Source organism: Salvelinus fontinalis, chromosome 17, assembly GCF_029448725.1.
Source record: "Salvelinus fontinalis isolate EN_2023a chromosome 17, ASM2944872v1, whole genome shotgun sequence".
Classification (NCBI taxonomy): Eukaryota; Metazoa; Chordata; class Actinopteri; order Salmoniformes; family Salmonidae; genus Salvelinus; species Salvelinus fontinalis.
This window is the reverse complement of record NC_074681.1, coordinates 34,643,964-34,664,997: the sequence shown is the minus strand read 5'-3', so window position 1 is coordinate 34,664,997 and position 21,034 is coordinate 34,643,964. Positions and strand designations below refer to the sequence as shown.

At 46.7% G+C, this 21,034-nt stretch overlaps 1 protein-coding gene across 2 annotated transcripts in view; it reads left to right on the top strand.

The window, feature by feature from the left end:
• LOC129814196 (glypican-5-like) overlaps window positions 1–21,034 on the top strand; it is a 107,105-nt gene that overhangs the window by 69,254 nt on the left and 16,817 nt on the right. For both annotated transcript variants that reach the window (XM_055867144.1, XM_055867143.1), the window contains exon 3: window positions 8,625–9,328. In XM_055867144.1, the coding sequence (XP_055723119.1) occupies window positions 8,625–9,328 (704 nt within the window). The remainder of the gene's footprint in view (window positions 1–8,624; window positions 9,329–21,034) is intronic.

The following is a 21,034-nucleotide window of genomic DNA, read 5'->3' as shown; positions in this document are numbered from 1 at the left end:
TGTCTGGTTGGCGGCTCTGGCAGATCCTGTCTGGTTGGCGGCTCTGGCAGATCCTGACTGACGAATGGCTCTAGCGGCTCCTGACTGACTAACGGCTCTGACGGCTCGGGACAGACGGGCGGCTCTAATGGCTCGGGACAGACGGATGGCTCAGACGGCGCTGGGGAGACGGATGGCTCAGACGGCGCTGGGGAGACGGATGGCTCAGACGGCGCTGAGGAGACGGATGGCTCAGACGGCGCTGAGGAGACGGATGGCTCAGACGGCGCTGAGGAGATGGATGGCTCAGATGGCGCTGCGGAGACAGATGGCTCAGACTGATCCTGTCTAGCGGAAAGCTTTGGCTGCTCCTGTCTGGTGGAAGGCTCTAGCGGCTCCTGTCTGGCGGAAGGCTCTAGCGGCTCCAGACTGGCGGAAGGCCATGTAGGCTCATGGCAGACGGGCGGCTTTGCAGGCTCATGGCAGACGGGCGGCTTTGCAGGCTCAATACAGACGGGCAGTTCATGCGGCTCTTGGCAGACGGACAGTTCAGGCGCCGTTGGGCAGACGGCAGACTCTGGCCGGCTGAGACGCACTGTAGGCCTGGTGCGTGGTGCCGGAACTGGAGGCACCGGACTGGAGACACGCACTTCAAGCCTAGTGCGGGGAGCAGGGACAGGGCACACTGGACTCTCAAAGCGTACTATTTGCCTGGTGCGTGGTACCGGCACTGGGGGCACCGGGCTGAGTGCACGCACATCAGGACGAGTACGGGGAGAAGGAACAGTGTGTACAGGGCTCTGGAGACGCACAGGTGGCTTAGTGCGTGGTGCCGGAACTGGAGGCACTGGGCTGGAGACACGCACCATAGAGAGAGTGCGTGGAGGAGGAACAGGGCTCTGGAAACGCACTGGAAGCCTGGTGCATGGTGTAGGCACTGGTGGTACTGGGCTGGGGCGGGGAGGTAGTGCCGGAAATACCGGACCGTGCAAGCGTACTGGCTCCCTTGAGCATTGAGCCTGCCCAACCTTACCTGGTTGAATACTCCCCGTCGCCCGACCAGTGCGGGGAGGTGGAATAACCCGCACCGGGCTATGTAGGCGAACCGGGGACACCATGCGTAAGGCTGGTGCCATGTAAGCCGGCCCAAGGAGACGTACTGGTGGCCAGATATGTAGAGCCGGCTTCATGGCACTTGGCTCAATGCTCAATCTAGCCCTACCAGTGCGGGGAGGTGGAATAACCCGCACTGGGCTATGCACACGTACAGGAGACACCGTGCGCTCTACTGCGTAACACGGTCTCTGCCCGTACTCCCGCTCTCCACGGTTAGCCTGGGAAGTGGGCGCAGGTCTCCTACCTGCCCTTGGCCCACTACCTCTTATCCCCCCCCCCCCCCCCCCCCAAGAAATTTTTGGGTAGTACTCACGGGCTTTTCGGGCTTCCGTGCTAGACGCGTCCCCTCATAACGCCGGTTCCCTTCTCCGGTTGCCTCTGCTCTCCTCAGTGCCTCCAGCTGTTCACATGGGCGGCGATTCACCTCCACTTTAGCCCATGGTCCTTTTCCTTCCATGATCTCCTCCCAAGACCATAAATCCTGCTTCGTGCGCTGTCCGTTCCTCCCGTTACACCGCTGCTTGGTTCTGGTTATTTGGTGGGTGGTTCTGTAACGGTATTCCTCCTCCTCTACAACCGAAGAGGAGGAGTAGTGATTCGACCAAGGCGCAGCGGGTTGTGATGACATAATTTTAATAAAACAAGACGGGAAAAACACGAAACGAAACCACTTGAAATAATTAACAAAATAACAAAACAAATGTAGACAAACCTGAACTATACGAACTTACATATAACACGAAGAACGCACGAACAGGGAAAATAGACTACACAAAAAGAACGATGTACAAACAAACCAAACAGTCCCGTATGGTGCGACAAACACTGACATTGGAGACAACCACCCACAACCAACACTGTGAAACAACCTACCTAAATATGACTCTCAATTAGAGGAAACGCCAAAAACCTGCCTCTAATTGAGAGCCATACCAGGCAACCCTTAAACCAACATAGAAACAGAAAACATAGAATGCCCACCCAAACTCACGTCCTGACCAACTAACACATACAACAAACTAACAGAAATAGGTCAGGAACGTGACAATATGCCAATACAGGGAAGAGTAATTGAGGTCACTTTGACCTTGTGCCAACAGTCATTCCATGAGGCCAAAGCCATGACCCTGACGGTGGGTGCCTGTCGTCTGACGTCATACATTACAGACGACCCTCAGTGGTCTCTCCCTCAGTGGTCTCTCCCTCAGTGGAATGTCCCAGTCGCCGCCTTACCTACCCCTCCCCTCCCACGTACCTCGTCCCTCTGCTCATCCCTCTCCCCCACTAACCCCTAGCCCTTTGATCATGTCACCACGCTCCTCCCAGCTAGGGCACCTCATGTGTAGATGGGTGGACAGTCTTTGTTGCTGTTGATAATCATCATATTGTTGTTTTGTTATCTCCTTAACTGTGGCATATTAACATATTTATTCAGTGACCTATTTCTAGCCACTGCTTTTGCTGAGTAGGTGGCGGGGTGACAGGACAGGGTACCAGAGACGCATGGGCTGCGTACCAAAATGGAACCCTATTCCCTATTTAGTGCACTACCATTGACCACGGCCCTTAGGGTCATGTACAGTGTAGGGAATAGGGTGCCATTTGGGATGCACCCCTAGATAGAATGAGTGCTGGGAAAAGACTAGTGTCTCCTAGTGTCTCCTTCCTCGTTATCACATTATTGCCGCCACCGACTCACACACACAGTCATGCAGGCTTACCTGTACTCCAGTGGGGGCTGGTGGGAGGACGGGCTCATTGTAATGGCTGGAATGGAATGAATAGAACGGTATAAACAGATCAAACATATGGAAACCGCTTTTGACTCCGTTACATTGATTCCATTCCAGCCGTTAAAATGAGCCCGTCCTCCTATAGCTCCTCCCACCATGCTGGCACGTGCACACATGGACGCGCGCGAGATCATGTAGGTACACAGACACACACACACACACACACACACACACACACAGACACACACACACACACACACACACACACACACACAGATCTGTGGTGCCACGTGTCTGGGCTGAGGGTTGGGCTGGCACCCCTACCATGAAGGTTTGGCCCTGGATCTTACCCCTCTCTCCCCTGTCTGTTCCCCCAGACAGGTCTGCTCCCGTTGGGGAAGTGGCTAGGAGCTCCGCGCCACACTGGGGGAGGGATGCCATAGTTGTGGTCAAAACCCATACAACTCCCTGCCACTGACTGTGGTTACTTTGACCCATTTGTTATTGTGGCTGTATTGCAGAGTACGAGCCACGACACTTTAGGCGTTATTACCTCAGAAAAAGCCCTTGGTCGCCGGGCAGAATAGAAAGTAGGAAATAGCTCTAGCAGTGAATAAAGTGGAGTTGTTTATAAGAGGCTCGGCGAGGCCAGCGCTGGTATAAGACACTGTATAATGTCTCATTGCAACGTCGTAAATATGAACTCTGTTTGGGCTACGGTGGTTGTGGTGGTGGTGGCAGTCTCCTTCATATGCACTCAATGTGGAACCACCCCTTTAACTCACTGCCCGACCAACCCTTTAAAGGGGTAAACCACCCATTTAACTCACTGCCCGGCCAACACTTTAAAGGGGTAAACCACCCCTTTAACTCACTGCCCGATCAACCCTTTAAAGGGGTAAACCACCACTTTAACTCACTGCCTGGCCAACACTTTAAAGGGGTAAACCACCCCTTTAACTCACTGCCCGGCCAACACTTTAAAGGGGTAAACCACCCCTTTAACTCACTGCCCGGCCAACACTTTAAAGGGGTAAACCACCCCTTTAACTCACTGCCCGATCAACCCTTTAAAGGAGTAAACCACCCCTTTAACTCACTGCCCGGCCAACACTTTAAAGGGGTAAACCACCCCTTTAACTCACTGCCCGGCCAACACTTTAAAGGAGTAAACCACCACTTTAACTCACTGCCCGGCCAACACTTTAAAGGGGTAAACCACCACTTTAACTCACTGCCCGACCAACACTTTAAAGGAGTAAATCACCACTTTAACTCACTGCCCGGCCAACACTTTAAAGGGATAAACCACCACTTTAACTCACTGCCCGACCAGCCGTTTAAAGGGGGCTAAACTACCCCTTTAACATGGTTTAATATTGTGTTCATGACACGTTTTGGCTCCAGCCCTATTGCTGTAAACCGTGGAGTGCCACAAAAATGCACGCGCTAGAGTTCTGTGGTGTACGGAAGCAGACAAAGTTTGCTAGGGTCATGCTATGTGTCCAGGACTCAAAGACTGCTTGACAAATCGCTAATCATAGCTAATCATGGCCTCACATAAAAACTGATGATTACGACTTAATGATCATAATGATCGCCACCCAGGGAGGGATGTTAGTGTCCTAGAATGGCAGACACAGCTGTCAGACAGTGGTCAAACACAAGTTGACCGTGATGACCACTTGGTGGAGTTCTCACTGGTATTGGGTTTATATTCCCCTACTATATTCCCCTGCTCCAGAAGATGGAGGAGAGGATCAACAATGTGATTTAACACAAAGACTACAGCCAAATCCGTTAGAAGAAAGAGACAGAGACAGAGACGAACTAAAGAAGAGACTAGGCCTGGTGTGCGTCTGGACTTCGTCAGAGCAGTGCCTGAGAGGTGGACAGTTGTCCCAGAGTGGTGTTTTGAGAGGGAAGTGTTTGAGCTAACAGCCGTGGAGACACAGAGACCGGTTCAGGACCCGGGGTCCTATTCAAGCCAGATGTATCGTAGCCTGGTGTGGTTCAATAGGTGGAGTCCACTACGTTATACAGTAGTTGTTTTTCTCCATGTTCAGAAGTTGTTCTGGTCTCTCTAGTCTTGTTTCATTCCCCCGGAGGTGGATCGAGTGAAAACATGCACCTCTAATTGAATACAACACAGGATGTCCTCACAAAGTGTAGACCTAAATATCGAAAGGGAGTAGCCTAGATTGGTTCGCTTACTATTCCTAGCTCCCGAGAGAGTGGTCGTAAATTGTACTTTTTATATAGATTGTTCAGTTCTTACCAGGTCATCCTGCTACAACCTTACCGTGGTTGGCATGATGCGAGCAGGCTGCAGGCTTTTGTTTCAAACCAGCACTAACACTCCCGATTGAACTAGCAATCATCAAGACCTTGATTAGCTGAAGGGTATCACTACCAGAACAAAAGCTTGCACATCATGGCTTGGTGAACTAACATGTTCCTATTTTACTGGGTCGGCCTGCCTCCCTGTCTAACTAGCCCTGCTTTGAGCTGTTTGACTGAGGGCCTGTGTCACGACTGGTCTCTGCCTCCTGAAGACTACAGCTCTGTAATGCTGTAACCCAACCCTGCTGGCACGTAGTGGGGCTGAGTGCCCTGTGGTTTTCATCCCGCTGGCCAGGCCAACCAGCCTGGCCTGTAACATACTGGCACTGCCGCTACAGCTCAACTCAACGGGCTGGGGAGGGGAGGCTTTGAGCTGGTTACAGAGAGTTTCTCTCTCTGCTTTTTCTCTTGATCTCTTCCTCCGTTTCATCAATCTTCTTCCTGTCGTTTTCTCTCCGTCACTCTGTGTAGTTATTCTCTCTCTTTCCCTCTTTCTCTAGCTGTCTTCTGATTTAGACCTCTCTCATTCCTTCTCTCGCTTTGCTTCTCTTTCTCCCTCTACCCTTTTCATCCCATCTCTGCCCCCCCCCCTCACATTCTTTCTCTCTCTCCCTCTCTATCCCAACGATGTATTGTTTGACTACTATCCCCAGCCCTCTCACCTTTGACTTTTAACTGTATTAATCTTCCTGATCGGGTACAGTGAAAGACACAGCCCTGCCTGTCTGTCAGTCACATTCACACGACCTCAACTGTCTGGTCACCTCACTGTGGCTGTTAAACCAGAGACAGAATATGACTCATTGGACGCTTGATGTGCGTCACACACACACCCACGTGCACAGATATACACACAAAAGCATGTGCATGTACACGCATGCATATACACACAAACACACACACACACAGCCAATGAGACAGTCACATATGCATGCACTCAAGCACGCACGCACACACACACACACTCCCTCCCCGAAACACACACACCAAACGCCAACGCCTGATTGTGTGTGTGCGTGCTTGTATGTACATGTGACTGTTTGCTTGTGCACAGAGCTGCTGTGGTGATGATGCGGTGGAACGTTATAAACTTGGCCTTGTGGTTTTCTAGGGCCGTAGAGGAGAGTCCCTGGTGGGGTGTCCCTGTCCCTAACAGCACACTGGTATTAGGTTATGCAGCTGTTGACTGGGAGAGATGACTGTTGTTCGGTTTCACGCTCTCTCTCTGTGTGTGTGTGTGTGTGTGTGTGGGGGTACTGGCTTGGCAGGAAAGTGTCTGATTTAGTGTGTGTGGACACATAAACATGCAAGCACATACAAACATTAACAAGATATTGAGTACTGTACTGTAGACTGGACTGTAGACGTGTACTGTAGACTGGACTGTAGACGTGTACTGTAGACTGGACTGTAGACGTGTACTGTAGACTGGACTGTAGACGTGTACTGTAGACTGGACTGTAAACGTGTACTGTAGACTGGACTGTAGACGTGTACTGTAGACTGGACTGTAGACGTGTACTGTAGACTGGACTGTAGACGTGTACTGTAGACTGGACTGTAGACTGGACTGTAGACGTGTACTGTAGACTGGACTGTAGACTGGACTGTAGACTGGACTGTAGACGTGTACTGTAGACTGGACTGTAGACGTGTACTGTAGACTGGACTGTAGACTGGACTGTAGACTGGACTGTAGACTGGACTGTAGACGTGTACTGTAGACTGGACTGTAGACTGGACTGTAGACGTGTACTGTAGACGTGTACTGTAGACGTGTACTGTAGACGTGTACTGTAGACGTGGACTGTAGACGTGTACTGTAGACTGGACTGTAGACGTGTACTGTAGACTGGACTGTAGACTGGACTGTAGACTGGACTGTAGACTGGACTGTAGACGTGTACTGTAGACGTGTACTGTAGACGTGTACTGTAGACGTGTACTGTAGACGTGTACTGTAGACGTGTACTGTAGACGTGTACTGTAGACTGGACTGTAGACTGGACTGTATGTGTGTTTTTACTACAACCCCAGATCATCTATTCATCTCCTTGTAAGTGTGTTTAGTATCTTTATGTCATATTTTGCGAGTGTGTGTGTGTGTGTGTGATTACATGTGTTGGGTTGGCACCGTGTCTCAGTTTCTCTACAGTTGCTGTTGCATCAGAGAGAGAGAGAGAGAGAGAGAGAGAGAGAGAGAGAGAGAGAGAGAGAGAGAGAGAGAGAGAGAGAGAGAGGAGAGAGAGAGAGAGAGAGAGAGAGAGAGAGAGAGAGAGAGAGAGAGAGAGAGAGAGAGAGAGAGAGAGAGAGAGAGAGAGAGAGAGAGAGAGAGAGAGAGGAGAGAGAGGAGAGAGAGAGAGAGAGAGAGAGGAGAGAGAGAGAGAGAGAGAGAGAGAGAGAGAGAGAGAGAGAGAGAGAGAGAGAGAGAGAGAGAGAGAGAGAGACGAAGGTAGAAAGGATCCTCTCTGACCTCTTTTCTGCACGGCAGACTTGTGTTATTAGATAGACAGTTTAAATGAAAGTAGTGAAAAGATAGATAGATAAACTTATGGTGCGTTTGAATATACAGTACCTTCGGAAAGTATTCAGACCCCTTGACTTATTCCACATTTTGTTACGTTACAGCCGTGTTCTAAAATGGGTTAAATAAATAAAAAATCCTCAGCAATTTACACACAATTCCCCATAATGACAAAGTGAATAGAGGCTTTTCGAAATGTTTGCTAATTTATAGAAAATAAAAAACAGAAATACCTTATTTATAGCCTTTGCTATAACACTCGAAATTGAGCTCAGGTGCATCCTGTTTCCATTGATCAACTTTGAGATGTTTCTACAACTTCATTGCTCCAGAGTGCTCAGGACCTCAGACTGGGTCGAAGGTTCATCTTCTCTGAATGTCCTTGAGTGGCCCAGCCAGAGCCCGGACTTGAATCCGATCGAACATCTCTGGAGAGACCTGAAAATAGCTGTGCAGTGACGCTCCCCATCCAACCTGACAGAGCTTGAGAAGATCTGCAGAGAGGAATGGGAGAAACTTCCCAAATACAGGTGTGCCAAGTCATACCCAAGAAGAATTGAGGCTGTAATCGCTGCCAAAGTTGCTTCAACAAAGTACTGAGTAAAGGGTTTGAATACTTTAAAAAATATATAGATATACAAAGCAAAAACTTTTTTTTTGCAAATGTATATATATTTTTTTGAATCAATGTGGTATTGAAACAATGTGGTATTGTGTGTAGATTGATGAAGGAAAAAACGATTTAATCAATTTTAGAATAAGGCTGTAATGTAACTAGATGTGGAAAAATTCAAAGGGTCTGAATACTTTCTGAATGCACTGTATACTACACTGCCTAAATAATCTGTTTTGTCATTATTATATTAACATAAATGTAACCAGGCCCTGATGTCTTCTCCCTCCCCTTCTTCCCCCTCCCCTCCCTCCAGACACCTTCCAGTACCTGCTCTCCTTCTCCCAGGGCCACCTCTCCTCCCTGCTGGAAGACACCTACTCGCCCCTCTCCCGGGAGGCCCTCCCCCATGTCAACGCCCTGTTCTCCTCCCTCTCCCTCTACATTCGCGGACAGAACCTCTCCCTCGAAGCTGCCGTGGCCCGTTTCCATGACAACCTCTTCCCGCTCGTCTACGGGCGCCTGGTCAACCCGGGCGTGGGCGTCCATGGTGGCTTGACCGGCGAGCGGGGCGAGTGTCTCCGCGCCACACGGCAGGACGTCAACCCATTCGGCCCTCACCCCGAAACGCTCGCTCAGGAATTGGGGCGCACCCTGGGCGCCGGGCGAGCCTTATCCCTGGCCCTCGCCGAGGGCACCGAAGTCATGAACGCCACCGAACACGTTTCCTTCACCAAAGAGTGTTTACGTGGCTTGACCAAGATGCAGTACTGCTCGCACTGCCGTGGGCTGACGCTGATCAAGCCGTGCGTGGGCTACTGCCTGAACGTGATGCGCGGGTGCTTGGCGAGCGTGGCCGAGCTGGACGGGCCCTGGCGGAGGTATGTGGCGGCTCTCGAGGAACTGACCAATGCTGTGGCCGGACAACACAGCCTGGAACTGGCCCTGCTTGGAGTCAGGGGGCACGTGAATGAGGCCATACTACACGCTCAGCTCCATGGGCCCACGCTGACCGCTACGGTGAGTAGAAGCACACACTCCCTGTGGTGTTAGCTGAGTGGTTTTACGTGAATGAGGCCATCCCACCCGAAGCGAAGCTCTTGAGTTTCTCTCGAGATCACACGAGATAAACATCAGTATTCAACGTTTGTCCAGGTCCCAAACATCGCGGGTTCAATCCCGGTGCTAGGCACTCATTTTTATTTTTTCTGTTTTAACTTTATCCCAAACCTTAACCCTAACCTTAAACAGTTGGAATTATTGCCTAAACTTAACTGTCATTTTTTTAATGCTAAACAGTCAAGTTTATTTCTGTTTTAACAACCTTAACCCTTTCCTACTATCACTTTACCCATAGACGTTTATCCCCCCATGGACAAACGTTGAATAATGAAGTGAGTCCGGGAGATCTTGTTGCTATAACACCATTCATATGTCCAGTCTGTCTCTGGCTGCACCCTCAGGACCAGAACCACCAGACTGGCTTTATGTGGTCTGAATACCACACTGCTCCAACAACCTTTACTGGTAACTTTTACTGTCTGACTACTGGCTTTACTGGGTCTCATATGGAGTTACATTTAGTTATACACTGAACTCTCTGTCTCTCTCTGTCTCTCGCTCTCTCTCCCTTCCTCTTTCTCTTCGTCTCACTGAATTTCTATGGAGGGTGTTAGCCAACAGCTATAGTCTGTTGTGATGTGGTGTATTGGGAGTCTGGGGTTGCAGTAGGGAGAGACTGTGATTCAGACAGAGCATATCTGGCTCTGACTTGAAGTACAGATATCTTGACTGAACTAGCGGAGAGGAAGGAAACTGGCGGAGAAAAATAACTGAAGTCCTTGAACTGGACATGCAGGGTAGCCTCTGTCTAAATTGCCCCCAGAGAGAGTGAAGTGGGTGAGTTGCCAGGTTTAGAGGCAGGGTCCGTCCAAGTATGCAGACCCAGAACCCCGGGTCTGGCTGCCTGCTTGGTATTCATGAGGCAACACATGCATGCACTCACACACACACACACACAGCCCAGCTAAGGGACAAATTGTTTCTGGCAAAGTGGCATGCCCCAATGGGACAATGACTTTGGGTCCTCGGCTCTATACACACGCACTAGATACACACGCATACTGTATATGCACATGTACACACACACACAAACACACACATACACACACAGTGGACACACAGACACAATCACTCACCCCTCTCACACACACTATGTCCCCCCCACACTCCTACGTACAGTGGGGACCCTGGGCGAGTGGAACTGTAAGGGTAGTACAGAGCGCTGGCCTGTATAAAGGACTGTCCCATGTTTTTATAGAACACATCTATAAAGACCCAAACCACACGACTACCATGCCGGGTCACCTTTTAACCCCCCACTCCCCTCCCCCTCCCACTCTTCAATATCACCCCCATCTCTCTATCCCTTCTTTTAAACATTCCTCTGTTCACCTCTATTCATTTTGCAGTGATAAGCAAAACAATTAGAAGGTTTTGTACAGGGGTTTCTGGGAGATTCACTCTGGTTTTTCTTTTCCCTCACATATCTTTCTTGATTCATTCGTACTGCACACTGGACTGTAGACTGGACTGTAAATGTGTACTGTAGACTGTGCTGTAGATTGTACTGTAGACTGGACTGTAAATGTGTACTGTAGACTGTACTGTAGACGTGTACTGTAGACTGTACTATAGACTGTACTGTAGACTGTACTGTAGACGTGTACTGTAGACGTGTACTGTAGACGTGTACTGTAGACTGTACTGTAGACGTGTACTGTAGACGTGTACTGTAGACGTGTACTGTAGACTGTACTGTAGACGTGTACTGTAGACGTGTACTGTAGACGTGTACTGTAGACGTGTACTGTAGACTGTACTGTAGACGTGTACTGTAGACTGTACTTTAGACTACTGCAGACGTGTGCCGTAGACGGTACTGTAGACTACTGTAGACTGTGCTGTAGATTGTACTGTAGACTGGACTGTAAATGTGTACTGTAGACTGTACTGTAGACGTGTACTGTAGACTGTACTATAGACTGTACTGTAGACTGTACTGTAGACGTGTACTGTAGACGTGTACTGTAGACGTGTACTGTAGACGTGTACTGTAGACTGTACTGTAGACGTGTACTGTAGACGTGTACTGTAGACTGTACTGTAGACGTGTACTGTAGACGTGTACTGTAGACGTGTACTGTAGACTGTACTGTAGACGTGTACTGTAGACTGTACTTTAGACTACTGCAGACGTGTGCCGTAGACGGTACTGTAGACTACTGTAGACTATACTGTAGACTGTACTGTAGACTGGCCTGTAGACTGGACTATAGATGTGTACTATAGACTGTACTATAGACTATACTGTAGACGTGTATTGTAGACTATACTGTAGACTACTGCAGACGTGTACCGTAGACGTGTACCGTAGACTATACTGTCAAATGTGCTGTAAACGTGTACCGTAGACTATACTGTAGACTGTACTGTAGACATGTACCGTAGATGTGTACTGTAGACTGTACTGTAGACTGTACTGTCGACGTACCAGTAGCTATGTCTCTGGGATTTCTGCCGACTCGTGTGTTATGTAGAGTTGTTATTAAATGAATTATTGTGATGCTGTGGTTTTACACTGGGAAGTTATCCCAAACGGTTTAGTAGTTGACTCACACACCACGGTCTCTCTCTCTGTCTCTCTCTCTTTCTCTCTCTAATCTCTCTTCTCTCTCCTCTCCTCTCTCTCTGTCTTACTGCTGTCTCTTCTCCCTCTCTGTTCTCTCCTCTCTCTCTCTGCTCTCTCACTCTCCTCTTTCTCTCTTCTCTCTCTCTCTCCTATCTCTCTCCCCTCTCTCTCTCTCTCTCTCTAATCTCTCTCTGCTCTCTCTTCTCTCTCTTCCCCCCCTCTCTCTCTCTCTCTCTCTCTCTCTCTCTGCTCTCTCACTCTCCTCTTTCTCTCTGCTCTCTCTCTCTCTCCTATCTCTCTCCCCTCTCTCTCTCTCTCTCTCTCTCTCTAATCTCTCTCTGCTCTCTCTTCTCTCTCTTCCCCCTCTCTCTCTCTCTCTGCTCTCTGCTCTCTCTGCTCTCTCTTCTCTCTCTTCTCTCTCTTCTCTCTCTTCTCTCTCTTCTCTCTCTCCCCTCTCTGGCAATTCAATTCAATTCAATTTGCTTTATTGGCATGACGTAGCAATGTACATATTGCCAAAGCTTATTTTGGATATTTACAATATGAATAAAAATGTCAACAGGACAACAGTAACAACAATAACCAAGTGTCAAAATAACCATACATTCAACAATAACAATAAACATACAGTAGAGGACATGTACATGTTGATTGGTTTGTCAGACACTCCCTCAACTTATGGCAGGCAGCAATGTAGTGAGCTGCCAACCCACAGCTCTCTGCGTCCTCCCCCAACAGGATGGGTAGCCTACTCTCATCAGAGAGGTCTTTGAAACCTTGTATGAAAGGCTATGAAAAGCCAACTGAAAATTATTCATGATTATTATTTGACCATGCTTGTCACTTATGAACATTTTTGAACATCTTGGCATAGTTCTGTTATAATCTCCACCCGGCACAGCCAGAAGAGGACTGGCCACCCCTCATAGCCTGGTTCCTCTCTAGGTTTCTTCCTAGGTTTTGGCCTTTCTAGGGAGTTTTTCCTAGCCACCGTGCTTCTACACCTGCATTCTAGCTGTTTGGGGTTTTAGGCTGGGTTTCTGTACAGCACTTCGAGATATTATCTGATGTACGAAGGGCTATATAAAATAAAATTGATTGATAAAATTGATTGTATAAGGGTTTCAAATTTGGGGAAATGACACTCTCTCTAATTGTTTTATATTTTCGACATTTTGTCATGAAATGCAGCTCCGTCTCAGGTTCTGCTGTTGTGCAGTGGTTGCACAGCCTTTTCTCTGCAGGGAGCCATGTTTTCCTGTGTCTACCCTTCCCCTCTCTGTCTCTCTAATCTCTCTCTTCTCTCTCTGCTCTCTCTCTGTTATCTCTCTCTCTCTGTTCTCTCTTCTCTCTCACCCCTCTCTCTCCTCTCTCTCTGCTCTCTCTTCCCTCTCTCCTCTCTCTCCTCTCTCCCCTCTCTGTTCTCTCTCTGCTCTCTTCCCTCTCTCCTCTCTCTCCTCTCTCTGCTCTCTCTCTGCTCTCTCTCTCTGCTCTCTCTCTGCTCTCTCCCCTCTCTGCTCTCTCCCCTCTCTCCCCTCTCTGTTCTCTCTCTGCTCTCTTCCCTCTCTCCTCTCTCTCTCTCTTCTCTCTCTGCTCTCTCCCCTCTCTCCCCTCTTTGTTCTCTCTCTGCTCTCTCCCCTCTCTGTTCTCTCTCTGCTCTCTCCCCTCTCTCCCCTCTCTCTCTCTCTCTTCTCTCTCTCCCCTCTCTGTTTTTTCTTCTCTCTCTCCCCTCTCTGTTCGCGGGATAATTTTTTTTACACATTCCCTCTCTTATTGAGACTGGGGAGATGAGGAAGTGACCCTTATGGTCCCCACAAGGATAGTAAAACTATCACCCCCCATCCACTTAATTTAAATCTTCTCCAAAATATGACAGACAGGCATCCTAGTCCTCCCCCCCATCCACTCACACAGCCCCACACTTATTTTAGACTATACAGATGACCCCCTAGCATAGTGAATATAATCCCTCTCCTAGTCCCACTGGCCATAGTTTCCATTATCTTCAGTCCCAGCAGTTTGTTATTAGCATTCCCCCAAAAGGCAGTAATGACAAGACAGGCTAAAACCATGAGGGGAGAAGGTAGACAACCACATTACACTGGCTGGCTTCATCCACACCACAGTTATTGATCTTTCTTATGTGTGTGTGTGTGTGTGTGTGTGTGTGTGCCTGCGTGTGGAGGGGTGTGTGTGTGTGTGCCTGCGTGTCGAGGGGTGTGTGTGTGTGGGAGGGGGCTGTCATATTTTGGAGTAAATTTAAATTGCCTCCAGACTGTGGTCTAAGGTCAGCTATGCGTTTTTCCCTCTAGTGGTTGAGATGAGGATTTGGGAGGGTAAGCTGTTCCTAGATCTGTGTCTTAAGGACAACTCAACATGTTTTTCACCTTGGCAGGGAGTCGATCCCCGTCAACGATTGGTTGCTAACTCAGCAAGACTGATCTTCATTAGCTGATGATGTTGCTCTCTGACACAGGGAACATTCCTCTCCTCCATTCAGCCCTCTTCTCCCCCCCCACTCCTCTCTGTCTTTCAGCCCTCCTCTCCCCCCCCACTCCTCTCTGTCTTTCTTTCCAGGTCTTCATAATGTGCTGATAGCAGCATTACCGCTGAGCAACACAAGCATTCTTCTCACTCTCACACACACACACACACACACACACCATGGAAACACAGTGTAATTGTCAACCATCATGGCTGCACTATTACTTTATAGTCCAAGTATCCATGACTGGGATCGCAAGAATTTCACAATTCGTATAATTTTCACAAATGGCATAATTTCTCAGGTGCTGTTTTTAATGTCATAGAGGCACTATGATACGGCTAAAGTCATTTTCCCCCTTGATATCAAGGTGAAAGCGGCCCTAAAAGGATTGTACGCTGTACTCAGTTGAAATAGCAGACAACAGCTACTGGGAGAGTAGATCCCAACCTGTCCTATCCCCAAGTCACCTCCTTGTCATTACATGACCCTTTCTCTTCATTTCCCTCAGTCTCCTTCCTCTCCACGCCCTGTGGCTTCACCTGGTGCTCACTAGACTGCCAACATACAATCCCCACTGTCCTCAAAAAGGCGCCAACTGAACAACCGTTAGTGTGCTTCTGGCATTGTTTTAATGTTTATAGGCCTATTTCTTTAGTATTGCAGTTCATTCATGAGGAATTTGAGTGCAGTGGGTGCATCCACTGTGACTCAAATATGATTGGTGGTCTTTGGCGACTGTTCACTTCCTCTTTCTGATTGTGTGTGAGCCTCAGATACCGGATCACACACAGTGACATGATGGACTCAATTGACCTCCCTCTCTTTCCCTCCACCCTCTCTCTATCGCTCACCCACGCTCACTTCCCGCCTCTCTGTCTCTTTCTGTCTCTCTCTTTCTGTCTCTCTGTCTCTCTCTCTCTCGGTCTCTCTCTCTCTCGGTCTCTCTCTCTCTCTGTCTCTCTCTCTCTGTCTCTCTCTCTCTGTCTCTGTCTCTCTTTCGGTCTCTGTCTCTCTCTCTCTCTCTCTGTCTCTCTTTCGGTCTCTGTCTCTCTCTCTCTGTCTCTCTCTCTCTCTCGGTCTCTGTCTCTCTCTCTCTCTCTTTCGGTCTCTGTCTCTCTCTCTCTCTCTCTGTCTCTCTCTCTTTCTGTCTCTCTCTGTCTCTCTCTCTCGGTCTCTGTTTCTCTGTCTCTGTCTCTGTCTCTGTCTCGCGGTCTCTGTCTCGCGGTCTCTGTCTCTCTCTCTCCCGGTCTCTGTCTCTCTCTCTTGCGGTCTCTGTCTCTGTCTCTCGCGGTCTCTGTCTCTCTCTCTCTCACGGTCTCTGTCTCTCTGTCATTAAGTGCATCCCATCCTCTGAGAACCTCTGCCACGTGTATAGTTTAGGCCAAATGTGTTTACAGTCGTGGGATTGGATGACAATCCACGCAACAACAAACTCCAAAGCAACATCCGTATTTATAAAAATAAATAAAAATAAACGAGCATTTTGAAATCATATGTGAATAATTGAATGATTACAGGATTACAGCGGAGGAAAACAGCGTCCCTTCAAGTTGTGACAAAGTTAGAGCTAGAGACTAAGACAGTTAAAGTTAGAGACTAAGACAGTCCACTGTAGTATATGAGGGGCTGGATCTGTCTTGGTCTCTCTCTCTGTTTAATTAGCCCTAACATCACTTGGTATGCAATAAGAAGAGAGACAGGGATAGATATAGAACGGGAGCGGAGGAAGTGGAGATGGACAGATGTAGAAAGTGAGAGACAGTGAAAGAGAGGAGGAAGAAGAGCGGGAGAGAAGTCAAGAGTGTTGGTTGTGGAAAGAGAGGGATGGGGAAAGCTGGTAAAGATGGAACAGAAAGCTGTCTCCTAGGAGAAGTGTGGGGAGACATCCAGGCCACAGGCAGATTGGAGGAAACCCCAAGGGGTCATTTGGGGTTGCGGGTTGTACTCTACATGTACCATTCTTAGTCTATCATGGCCTCTTTCTTTCCAGTAAATCACATTTGGGAGCATATCAGACATTATTTTCTCCTTCCCTTCCATGTCATAGACTTCAGTCTGATGATATACAGTGCCTTGACATGTTGTGTCACTGGCCTACACACAATAACCTATCAAGTCAAAGTGGAATTATGTAAAAAAAATGAATTAAAAAAATGCAGTACATCAGTATATATTGTAGAAGGCTCAAGGGTGTGGGGTTTCCACGTCACCAAGTTCAATAACCGAACACTCACAAGGAGCACAACTACAATGCAAATTAGGAATTTATTAGTGATATTTGCAACGGGTAATTCTCCCGCTTCTTACACTCTTTGTGCAGCCCGCTTCCTCTTTTATCCCCAAGCACTCAATGGCTTAATGATCCACCGGCTTGCCTCGTTGTGGCAGGAAGTCCATATAAGACTCGGGGTTGGAGCCAGCGAGCTGCAAGATATCTTCCTACAATCACCACTCCCCTCACCTCTCTCTGCCATCTGCCACAATATTAATAAAACATTTAAAGCTCAAATGTTTTGAGTCAATAAGTATAGTGGAGTACACTGTGGACGTGTCATAATACCCATAAAACCTAGCGGTCATACACAGGGAAAGGGTTCCAATCGTTTTTCCACCATTCAGTTTTCCCATAGGGGATTTTAGAAACACTTAAAACAAGAGCTGTGTTTTGTGTATACTTACCCTGGTGTAACGTTTTAATAACCATGTAAATCTTTCTAGGACAAGGTGACTTTTATCAATCTATTTAGCTCCATTTACTCTCAGATTAAAAAAAGAAATGCTAGTTAGCATCAAAGTAGACTACAAATCACCGCAAGCCCCTGCATGTCATCTTTAGCTGACACCTTTGCTAACAGGTATTGTGTACATTTAAAACTTGACCAAGAGCGTTAACAGAATTTTCAATTTAAGGAAATGTTGACAATTTATTCAATACTAAATTTAGTTAACATTAGATAGTTAATCCAGAGATTCTTACCTTTTACTCAATTTGGCAGTCTCATTCAGAACATCATGGCATTTGTAGTTCTGTATGATAGCTACATTAGCAGCTAATTAGAATTTCATTTTTGTGGAGTAAATAAAGGTAAATATATTGATATATTTAGATATATACAGATTCAACCACAAAAAACAGGGAGGTTTTCCAATACCTCGCAAAAGAAGGGCACCTATTGGTAAAAAAAAGCAGACATTGATTACACTCTGGATGGTATATCAATACCCCAATTACTACAAAGATACAGGCATCCTTCCTAACTCAGTTGCCGGAGAGGGAAAAAAACACTCAGGGATTTCACCATGAGGCCAATGGGGACTTTAAAACAGTAAAAGAGTTGAATGGCTGTGAGGAGATAACTGAGGATGGATCAACAACATTGTAGTTACTCCACAATACTAACCTAAATGAGTAAAAAGAATGAAGCCTGTACAGAATAAAAATATTCCAAAACATGCATCCTTTTTGTAATAAGGCACTAAAGTAAAATTGGCAAAAATGTGGCAAAGAAATTAACTTTATGTCCTGAATACAAAGCGCTATGTTTGGGGCAAATCCAACACAACACATCACTGAGTACCACTCTTCATATTTTCAAGCATGGTGGAGGCTGCATCATGTTATGGGTATGCTTGTCATCGGCATGGAGTAGGGAGTTTAGGATAAAAAGAAACGGAATGGAGCTAAGAGGCAAAATCCTAGAGAAAACCTTGTTCAGTCTGCTTTCCAGAAGACACTGGTAGCCAAATTCACCTTTCAACAGGACAATAACCTAAATACAAGGCCAAATCTACGCTGGAGTTGTTTACAAAGAAGACATTGCATGTTCCTGAGTGGCCTAGTTACAGTTTTGACTTAAATCGGCTTGAAAATATATGTCAAGAATTGAAAATGGCTGTCTAGCAATGATCAACAACTAGCTTGACAGAGCTTGAAGAATTGTAATAATGCGCAAATATTGTACAATCGAGGCATGCAAAGCTCTTAGAGACTTACCCAGAAAGATTCACAACTTTTATTGCTGCCAAAGGTGATTCTAACATGTATGGACTCAGGGATGTCAATCAATATGCAACAATTTCTATAAACATGTTTCACTCTGTCATTATGGGGTATTATATGTAGATGGGTGAGAGAAAATACAGTATGTTTAATACATTTTGAATTCAGGTTGTAACACAACAAAATGTAGAACAAATCAAGGGGTATGATGACCTCATCAATGGCCTGTAAGAGGGAATGGCAATCATACATCTTGCACCTGTATTGTAATTGCGTATTATATTTGACAGTATTGTATTGTACTCATGCATCGTAGTGGTCCTGTACATGGCTCAGTTCATAAGAGCATGGTGTTAGCAACACCAGAGTTGTGGGTTTGATTACCACTGCGGTCACATAACAAAATGTGTGGACTGTTGGCACTTTGTATAAAATTGTCTGCTTCGTAAATGTCATGTATTACAATACTGTATTGGCCAATGCAATTTTAGTAACGGAGTGTGAACCCACCCCCATCAAAAACACCCCAGCAACTTCATGTTGGATGTTTACTGCATAGGGATATATTTCTTTCTTGTTTTGGACTTTCTGGAGTATCGTATTTGTATTGTATTGAAATTGTATTACTGCACTGTAGGAGCTCGAAACACAAGAGTTTTACTGCACGTTCTGTGATATCTGTGTACGTGACCAATAAACATTGATTTGTTACATACAGTACATTTCTGTTCTTGTCAATATCAGATTTTTTTTAAACGTACTGTGAAGTGAGATCATAATAGTCATCATCATAGTAGTACATTTGAGTGTATATTATACTTTTTATGTGTCTACTTTACAGACATACAAATCTGAGGGGGCACATATGCCCCCTATGTGCCCCCTAAGTGTTACCAGTTTGGAGTTTCGAAAATTCACCACATACTTGTGAAAATAGTCCCAAAGAGATTACATTTTTTTATTGCTTGTTAAAATAACAAAATTGAGAAGATATCATTATGTTATGTTTCGTGACGAGAAACCAATGTACCCATTATATTTCACAGTAAACATATATTTTGGGTCAATGCGCAATGAAAGATTTTGAATGGAAGACTGGCTGGGTTACAAGTGTTACCAGTTTGGAGTTTTGTACAAAGAGTTTTGAAAATTCATCACATACTTGTGAAAATAGTACCATAGCGATTAAAATTGCATTGCCACTTAGCCGAATGTATTCCAAATACATAGGAGGAAAAAGGATTCTACTTGTGGTAAATATAAATATTGTGTGTGTGTGTGTATGACCTCACCAAGGGGACCAGTACTTAACATCGACGGGGCTGTAGTGGAGCGGGTCAAGAGTTTCAAGTGTCCACATCACCAACGAACTATCATGGTCCAAACACACCAAGACACTCGTGAAGAGGGCATGACAAAACCTTTTCCCCCTTAGGAGACTGAAAATATTTGGCAATGGTCCCCAGATCCTCAAAATGTTATACAGCTGCACCATCGAGAGCATCCTGACCAGTTGCATCACCGCCTTGAATGGCGACTGCTTGACATCTGACCATGAGGCGCTACAGAGGCTAGTGCGTGCGGCCCAGTACGTCACTGAGGCCAAGCTTCCTGCCATCCAGGACCTACAGTGGGGAGAACAAGTATTTGATACACTGCCGATTTGGCAGGTTTTCCTACTTACAAAGCATGTAGAGGTCTGTAATTTTTATCATAGGTACACTTCAACTGTGAGAGACGGAATCTAAAACAAAAATCCAGAAAATCACATTGTATGATTTTTAAGTAATTAATTTGCATCTGTTATTCTGTGCAAGATGGATTATCCAATGTGAAATACAGTAAGCACATATTCAGTATGTGACTTTAAGTGGCATGGGGAATAACCCCACAATATTGATATTAGCAACAAATGGTCCAACCAACTGAGCTATTGGATGCAGGAAAACTTTCCCTTTGAACCAGCAACCTAAGGATTGTGGTTGAATCAGCTACAGTCCTCCGCTCTAGACAGGTGAGGAACATAGCTCAGAGGTGTATGTGAAAAAGTATGTTCCTGTGTCCCAATCAAAAGTAGATGGCTGTAATTCCTACCATGAAGCCTTGAAAACATCTACCAAAGCTTCAGGATAAGGTTCTCTCCTTCGAGACTGATTTCAGCTTTTTCACCTACAGTCCTCTGCTCTACCAACTGAGCAATCAAAGGGGTGTTTGTGTGACTGTGTTTACAATCAGCATTATTGACTGTGAGCGTTGAGTTGTGAGTGGCATGGGGACTTTGGCTGAGCTGGCACAGATGGGTGTTCTCATGGTTGAACACACTGGCAGTGGATGCATGGATACGGTGTGTGTGTGTATCCGTGCATGAGTGTGACATCTTTCCAGAATACAAAACAGCCGTAGACAATAGGGGGCCAAACTGTCCTGAGAGCAGTGCATTTGGGGTTGAGAGGTGCTGCACAGTGATTCCTGCAATAAGACCATCAAAAAGTCTGCCAAAAGCTGGAGGAAAAGGTTTCCTCCTTTGAGACGGATTTGAATCAGCAA